The sequence below is a fragment of the Colobus angolensis genome, unplaced genomic scaffold, assembly GCF_000951035.1.
Source record: "Colobus angolensis palliatus isolate OR3802 unplaced genomic scaffold, Cang.pa_1.0 Scaffold74, whole genome shotgun sequence".
Lineage (NCBI taxonomy): Eukaryota > Metazoa > Chordata > Mammalia > Primates > Cercopithecidae > Colobus > Colobus angolensis.
The window spans coordinates 10,612,325-10,621,443 of NW_012121154.1; the positions used below are offsets into that span (position 1 = coordinate 10,612,325).

Consider the following 9,119-nt stretch of genomic DNA (forward strand, 5'->3'; position numbering starts at 1 on the left):
GTCTCGATCTCCTGACCTCGTGATCCGCCCGTCTTTGCCTCCCAAAGTGCTGGGATTACAGGCTTGAGCCACCGCGCCCAGCTAAATTACGTTATTTCAATTCAATATTTATCAAACTCCTGCTTTGTGGTGCAAATGAGCATGATGCAACTCTTGTTCTAAGAAAGGTGGAAGGAAGGATAAGGCAAGTTCTTAAATAATTGTAAGTCAAGGCAAAACATAATGAAGTCCTTTAAGGAAAAATGTAAGTAAAACATTATTGAGTACATAGAAAGGAGAGATTTGATCCAAAAGTTTCTGTAAGAGGTGGAGTCTGACCTGGCTCTTGAGAATGTTACTCTACAGGTAGAATTGGGGAAGGAGAGAATTCCAAGAGAACAGAACAAGATGAGGTAGACACAGCTACAGGAATAACTAAGCTGTCCCTTTGGTAATCTTGTTATTAGAATTGAAATGGTAAACAGATTCAGATATAATAAGGTTGTAAACAGTCCACACATTTTAGGAAATGCTTTGAAAGACATCAGCTTCTTACAGAAATATATGATTTATAAAGAGCTAAATAAATGCCCTGTTTTTAAAGGATGGATGTATAATTAAATTGTAACCCAAGAGAACCAGTTGACTTTCAAATGTAAATTACAGCCAGGTGTGGTGGCTCACACCTGTAATCCCAACACTTTGGGAGCCAAAACAGGAGATAGCTGGAGGCCAGGAGTTCAAGACCAGTCTGGGCAACATAGACCCCATTTATTTGTTTTGGGAGTCTCGCTCATGTTGCTCATGCTGGAGTGTAGTGGTGCAACCTCAGCTCACTACAGCCCCTGCCTCCTGGGTTCAAGCAATTCTCCTGCCTCAGCCTCCTGAGTAGCTGGGATTACAGGTGCCTACCACCATGCCTGTAATTTTTTGTATTTTTAATAGATACGGGGTTTCATCATGTTGGCCAGGCTAGGTGAGACCCCATTTCTAAAAAAAAAAAAAAAAACATTATTAGCTGGGCATAGTGGCATGCACCTGTAGTCCCAGCTACTCAGGAGACTGAGACAGGGGAATTTGAGGCTGCAGTGAGCTGTTATCATGCCACTGCACTCCAGCCTGGGTGACAGAGTGAGACCCTGTCTCTAAAAATAAATGTAATTTAGATCTTGAAACCAGATTAAAAGTTTAATCTCTCTTTGCTTTACTGCCGTTTAGTTTCTATGGTAACATGGATACATTTGGGGTTTTTAAAAAATTAATAATTGTTTATGGGACAATCGGTAACTTCTTACCACTTCAAATTAGGAAAATTTTCTTAGCAGTTAGAACTTTTGGTGGAGTTCAGATTTGCTTAAGTGAATAGCAGTTATCTGTAAAACATCATTTTTCTAAGCTAGAAATTGCATGGCCAGGCTGGACATGGTGGTGCACACCTGTAATCCCAGCACTTTGGGAGGCTGAGGCAGGTGGATTGCTTGAGCTCAACAGTTTGAGACCAGCCTGGGCAACATGGTGAAACCCTGTATCTACAAAGATACAAAAATTAGCTGGGCATGGTGGCTCACACCTGTAGTCCCAGCTACTCTGGAGACTGAGGCAGGAGGATCACTTGAGCCTGGGAGGTCAAGGCTGTAGTGAGTGGAGTTTGTGCCACTGTAGCCTGTGCGGCAGTGAGACCCTGTCCCCCCGAAAAAAAGAAAGCTCATGGCCAGACACAGAAAAGAGAGTTTCAGAAAAGTTTCCATCACACTGAGTTTAGTTCTGTCATGTATGATACAGGAGTACTACAGCATTGCATTACTTTTTACCAGTGATAGTTAACAATATTATGAAGGGGTGAATTACATATATATATATGTAATATGTATATATGTATGTGTGTATATACACACACACACACACACACACACACCCGTAGGTAAATAAGAACCTTAGGCCAAGTATAATTTTGTTCTGCTTACTTTTGATAGGGTTAATTCTAGGGAAAGATTCTGTTTCACATTATCCTCCCATTCTTTACTTTGGAAATGATGTAGCTCTCTAGACCCTATTGCTAAGGTACTTACCGTGACACAAAATGGCCCCTCATCTTCCCTGATCCTAGTGTGCACAGACCAGTTGAAACAGAAAGGTAGACTAAGCTGGGAGGCCTCCAGCCAGGGAGAGGCCACTGCTGTTAAGAGCATGATCTCTGGGCTTGGCTATTGCATCCCCACCTGCTGTCTGACATTGGGCAGGGTACCCGAGCTCCTCAAAGACTTAAAAGTCCTTGTCTGCAAGAAAGCTATAATGGTATAACACACACCTCATTAGAGTTGTCCTCAGGATTAAGTGAGGAGTGTTTGTAAAATGCTAAGCACTGTGCCTGGAATTACCAAAGGAAGCTTTTAAAAAGTCAGCAACATTTGAGGGTCAGATAGAAATGTCATATTTTTTGAGGAGTCAGTTCCATCCTGAGCAGTAGCCTTATTTCACTGTACAGAAAAGTGACTGTTCAGTAGAAAAATTTTGGAGATTCTAAGATGCTCACATTCCTCCCCTGCCTTCAGATATACATCAATCAAGTCTGTGAGGATGTCTTCTCTGGTCCTCTGAACTCTGCTGTGCAGCTGGCCGGACTGAGATTGTTGACAAACATGACTGTTACCAATGACCACCAGCACATGCTTCACAGTTACATTACAGACCTGTTCCAGGTGTTACTTACTGGAAATGGAAACACGAAGGTATGAAGAGCTATTGTGTCAAGCTTATTAACATTGAAATAGTATTTGCAGGCCAGCTATCTTAAGTTAATGTGCCTCAAAGAAGAGGAAGATTTATTAAAAACTCACATGGGCCCAAGAAAGTATATTTAGTCCCAAATATTCCATTGCAAAATTAACTTGTGAAGATCATCTGTTGTTTCACTTATCAGCAGATTCATGTTCATTTGGTTTTCTCAGAAGCTAGCTTTCCCCCCACCAAATATAGGAACATTGTGATTAAAAGGAGTCTTTGAGTAATAGTAGTGGTTAGTTGAATATTTTACTTACCTCAGGGTTAACAAATCATTTTTTTGATTCAGTTATTTATTGAAAAATATTTCTAAAACAACTTTTAAGTTGTAGTAAATGAAGTGAATTGAATGAATGAAAGATGTCTCAGTGCTTCACTCTGTTCAGGTAGGCTGATATAAGAGGCAACAGATACTGAGCTGAATTAAGTAGGACCTTAGGAGATGCCCTATAAAAAGGTTCTTGAGTAAATCTCTCATATTAGTGTGCATTCTTATCAATTGCCATTTTTCAAGAAAAAGTAGCATAAAAATAGACTGTAGGCTAATTAAAAGTTCTGATAAGTTGGGTTGATTGTTCATCAAGGCTTTTTACCATGTTGCTCTGTGTTCTCTGGAACAGTTGAGAGACAAATGCATAAGCATTTTAGAAAGACCAAATGTGAAGCCATACTCCAAATACTCAGTATCACTGCAGTTATTTTTGAGGTTATCAAGATGTGATTACAGGAGAGTCTTACTGTAGTCTTGCTTTTATGTTTCCAAGGTGTTTGTACGTGGACTTTCCTCTTTTCCAATAGCCAAACTTGTTTGGATCTGGTCCAAGATGTACCACAGGTATTGAAAATTAAATATAAGAGTCGTCTTATAGCAATATTGCACCATTCCCAGGCAGTTTCCAACCTGCATCAACATCTCTGTCTCCAGTGGAGCAAGATAACTTCCAGCCCCTGAACCCCTGTGGAAACTCCTTCCCTCTTTACTCTTATGTTGTTGCCTCTGTAGGAGAAATCTCTCCTCTGCCTGACTGCAGCTGCTTTACCCAGAACATCAGGAGGAACTCTGAGTTCAGAGTCAGGCTGAGTTCAGCCAGGCGAGTCTGGCCTCGAGGCTGTATATATCTGTCTCAGACATCATCTGTGTTTTCATATATTTTTTGACTTTTAAAAAGATGATCCATACCACAAGAGTATGTTCTGTTTTTGTTTTGTTGTGTTGTGTTTTTCCATTACATTGCTAGTACAGTATTTCTAGGATAGAAAATTTGCTTTCTTGGTCTGCCTTGGAACATAGCCACCAATTACAACATTGATTTTCCATAAAAATTGAGTTTAAAGTTCCAACTTGCAAATAAACTTTTGGATAGTCATCCATTTGTTAGTGGGAAAGTGTGTCTGATTTAGGTGTTTTCTTAGTAAATAACCACTAAAATGAATTTTAAAATATCTTACTTTGCTTAAGTCAGGGATCTCACTGTACTGTGATAACCTTTTGGGTACACCACTGATTGATAACCAAATGCAGATAGCGGAGGATTAACATAAATAAACTGTGTGCTTGTTATATCCGCAATGAAAACGAAACTAATGGTTTAAAATGTCCTAGTGTCACCACAAGATGGTGCATGTGATGAGGAAAAAAAAAAAAACATGTCAATATGGTTTCAAACCAAAATCCATATATTTGTTTAATCTGTAGTTGTACTCTGTGTGTATATATATATTTCTCATATTTAACTCCCTTCTACAAAGAGTAGCAACATCAGATTTTAATACAGGGTACCAAATAGCTATTGCTGTTGCTATTCCCTGGTTGTATACCTGCCTTCACTGAGTATTAGTGGGTCTCAGATTTTGACTTCATCCAGGTTTATTTCATAAGTTCAGAACCATCCTATTTCATACCTCTTCTTCCTATTTTTCTAATTGAAACTTCATTGACATGGGAACCAGGTGTTATTTTTTTTTTCTAACACTTATTCCTAATATTGCTGACAGCGAGTCAGGCCAGATGAGATCTGATAGTGACCTCCACGGAGTGCACTAAAGAAGGGTCAGAAGTCTCCTTTACTCTTTCACTCCCAGAGACCTTCATTTATTAAGAGCATCTGTTTGAAAAAGACAATCTCTGCATATTCAAGAAATGTTACCAGTGGTCACTGCTGAGGATTGGAAGGGGCCAATAGCATGGTGGCTTTTGTTTTTACCTTGTTCTCTTTTGCATTACTTGAAATTTCTGTTATGACCAAGTAGTAATTTTCTAAAAATAAATATTTGATAAAAACAGTAAAATTAAGCAAAGTATTATGTTATCCTCAAATAAATTAGTATCTACAACATGATCAAAGGAATTGTGAGTACACAGGATATATGCATAAAGATCAAAAAGAAAATACCAAAACTTTCTCTTTTTTGACACAGAATCTCACTATTGCCCAGGCTAGATTGCAGTGGCATGATCTCTGCTCACTGCAGCCTTGAGCTCCCAGGCTCAAGCAATCCTCCTACCTCAGCCTCCCGAATAACTGGGACTTCAGTCACATGCTACCATGCCTGGCTGATTTTTGTATTTTTTGTAGAGACGGGGTTTTGCCATGTTGCTCTTGAATTCCTGAGCTCAAGTTATCTGCCCACCTTGGCCTCCCAAAGTGCTGGGAATGCAAGCATGCACCACCGCACCTGGCCAAAAATACCAAAACTTAACCGTGATCATTTCTAGTTATGTAAATATGGGTAAATTTTCTTTTTCTTTGTGCTTTTCTATTTTTTTTGAAAGTGCTATGGTAAACATCTGTTGCCTTTGTAGTAAAAAATTTTTGTAAAATAATATCCAGGTTCCTTCCCAGCTCTAGTGAAGAGCACATTTGTCACATTTCCCTGAGTTAGTATCCCCGCTCTATGCTCCTTGTTTTAGTTCCAGGTATCTTGTGGAAAGTATGGTTTCACATGGCCTTTGTTTTTAAAAAGAGGTGTTCTATTTGAGTCTTTTTATTACTGACTTTTCAGTTATAAGTGATAAGAATGCTGATATTTTAGCTAGTCAGCCATTAAATAACATTTATTTGCTTATTATTTATATCATTGCTGGGCATGGTGGCTCATGCCTGTAATCCTAGTTACTTTGGGAGACCAAAGTGAGAGGATTCCTTGAGGCCAGAAGTTCAAGACCAGCCTCAACAATATAGTGAGACCCCATCTCAATCAATCAACCCATCAATCAGTTTTTATCACTGTGCTTTTTTATATGATTGTAAAACACTTTCACATTAAAAGATAGCCTCAAAGATTCATAGTAGCTTACTAAAAGGGGCCATATTGTTATTTATTTAGTCTTGGTAACCAAACAGTTCCAGAATTTTTACACTTTAAGTAGAAATGAGCTTTGAGAGTTTTTTTGTTGTTGTTTTAAAGATTATATTTCCTTCTTTTTTGTGGGGGGTGAAGATGGGGTCTCAGGGTCTCACTATGTTGCCCAGGCTGGAGTGCAATGGCTGTTCACAGGCACAATCATAGCTTACTACATCCTTGAACTTGAACATCCTTGAACTTGAACATCCTTGAACTTGAACATCATTGAGGTGGGAAAGCTCAAGCGATCCTCCCACCTGAGCTTCCCAAGTACCTAGGACTACAGGCCGTGTTGACACCACCATGCCTGGTCATACTTCACTTAACAGTAATCATAATAAAGATTGTGTATTTAACAGATGTTAAGCTTACCATCTGTTCAGATGTGCATGTGAGTTGGGGGTAGATTGTGAAGACATTTGCAATATTCTATCTCCCTAACATTATAATTGGGAAAAAAATAGGTTTAAATAACACTGTGATAGAAAACCTCTATCTCTGATAGGTTCTCTAAGAGTAGTGCAGGACATTTGCAATATACTCTGTATCTCCCTAACGGTGTAATTGGAAAAGTGAGGTTTAAATAACACTGCTCTGTGATAGGTTCTCTAAGAGTAGTGCCAAGTGTTATAAGAGTTCACAGCGAGACCTTTAAAGTAGAATGAATAGAGAAGGTTTCCTGGAGTAGAGAGAATTTGAGCCAGGCCTGGAAGACATGGTGAGAGAAAGCATGCCTGAGAGAGAAAATTCATGCTTGCCACTCTGAGATAAGCCAGTATCATCTTCTTTCAGGTGCAAGTTTTGAAACTGCTTTTGAATTTGTCTGAAAATCCAGCCATGACAGAAGGACTTCTTCATGCCCAAGTAAATAGCTTATATGTTTATTTTGTAAATATACACATACATAAATTTGAGCAGACAGATCTGGAAAGATTTAGCCTAAAATGTTAACAGGGATTCTTTCTGAGGAGCAGTATTAAAGAATTTTTTAATTCGTTTTGTGTATATGAATTTCCTAAATTTTTTGCAATGAGTCTATTTTACTTTTGAAAAACATTTTTAAAAATTCACCCTAGCAACAATAAACTTTTTTCTCTACCCAATTTTGGGTACAATTGTGCCATTCCATCTTTTATACTGGACCTGTTTGTGTTTACATGTATCTTAGTATCCACTGAAACAGCAGTACTGAGTCCCCAGCATATGCTAGATGCTAGATGAGACACACCAGTGAGCACAGCAAGACATGGTACATGTCCTCATGAAGCTTACAGTCTAGTGGAGAGACAAAAATATATAACAAGTGAACAAGCTAATTAAAAGCTGTGATAAGTGGTCTGAATGCTGGGATAGAATGGAGCTCAACTCCTGTAGAAAAGGAACCATCATATTCATCTGCTCATCCCTGTTCTCCACCCAGCTCTGCACCCTCTGATGTATGGGCACTAAATGTTTGAGGAAATAATGAGTTGCCATGAAAACCATATGACAGATCTTAAAAAAGAAAAATGGTTGTTTTTCCCAAATAACCACATTCTAAAATTACAAGGAAATTGTATTTTTTCCAGCTAAAACACTCCCTTTTTTCCATTAGTATACAGCGTGGGGATACATAAGGTTTTATACACTTAAGTTATGCAATTTTGGGTTAATTTTCTATGAAAAAATTTTTAAAATGTGAGACTCACATTTTAAATGTGAATTTTAAAATTTTTAAATGTGAGTTATTCAGTGCAGTTTTAAGATGTTAAAATACACATGAAAAATGTTTTCATATATTATTAACACAAAATAATACTCATTGTTTCCTATTTCAGGTGGATTCGTCATTCCTTTCCCTTTATGACAGCCATGTAGCAAAGGAGATTCTTCTTCGAGTACTTACACTATTTCAGAATATAAATAACTGCCTCAAAATAGAAGGCCGTTTAGCTGTGCAGCCTACTTTCACTGAAGGTTCACTGTTTTTCCTGTTACATGGAGAAGAATGTGCCCAGAAAATAAAAGCTTTAGTTGACCACCATGATGCAGAGGTGAAGGAAAAGGTTTTAACAATAATACCCAAAATCTGATTGGTCATATTTTTCCAAAGAGTAATGCAGTCTGGATATAAACGTATTTTCTATCTTCCTTGTAAGGGGATTCTTCCAGCTGCTGAATTTAAACAGTAAATATCACATTTCATCATTAACACAGCTATAACTTGCCGTGCTTCTAGATTTATTTTGGACTGTTTTGATACCAAGTGAGTATAAGAGCTTGTACTGAAACCGTTTCTTTCTTTTTATTTTGCTATTTGCAAATACTTGTTATTTTCCCTACATGAAGTGGCAGTAACCTTTTTCACATTTAAGCTACCCTTCTACCTTTTGAAGTGATTTGCAGTTACTCATCTGAGACAGCATCAGTATTTGACTAAATCGTTGCTTCAGAACTGTCATAGCTTGTTCTTTTAGTAGCAATGAAATCCTAAGTTCTTGAGGCCACTCATCTGCCAACCTGACCATACTGCTTTCAAAAGTCTTTTCTCGTCAGTATAATCTATTTTGGTCACTTCTAGTCAGTGAAAAACGTAAACTTTTAGGAGAGAATGTTTCCTAGGACTCACCCACTCCCCTTCAATGTTCAATATGTAAAGAAAGTTACATATAAAATACTGGGATCAATCACAATGTCCATCTTTAGACAGTTAGTTAAATAAATTTTCCGGTCTTGGAAAAGAATGATGGAGGCCGGGCGCAGTGGCTCATGCCTGTAATCCCAGCACTTTGGGAGGCTGAGGCGGGCAGATCACCTGAGGTCAGGAGTTTGGGACTAGCCTGACCAATATGGAGAAACCCCGTCTCTACTAAGAATACAAAATTAGCTGGGCATGGTGGCTCATGCCTGTTAATCCCAGCTACTTGGGAGGTTGAGGCAGGAGAATCACTTGAATCCAGGAGGCAGTGGTTGCAGTGAGCTGAGATCGCGCCACTGCACTCCAGCCTGGGCAACAAGAGCAAAACACTGTCTCA

At 38.6% G+C, this 9,119-nt stretch overlaps 1 protein-coding gene across 6 annotated transcripts in view; it reads left to right on the forward strand.

The window, feature by feature from the left end:
• The window catches only part of ARMC10 (armadillo repeat containing 10), a 24,688-nt gene extending 15,869 nt beyond the window's left edge, over positions 1–8,819 (forward strand). For 2 of the 6 annotated variants that reach the window (XM_011927726.1, XM_011927728.1), the window contains 2 exons: positions 6,898–6,969; positions 7,923–8,542. In XM_011927726.1, coding sequence (XP_011783116.1) covers positions 6,898–6,969; positions 7,923–8,177 — 327 coding nt within the window. In that variant the 3' untranslated portion in view covers positions 8,178–8,542. Of the gene's footprint in view, positions 1–2,531; positions 2,709–6,897; positions 6,970–7,922 lie in introns of all 6 variants that reach the window. The other 4 variants (XM_011927725.1, XM_011927723.1, XM_011927727.1 and 1 more) reach the window with 4 other exon arrangements.
• Positions 8,820–9,119: the final 300 nt, after the last annotated feature.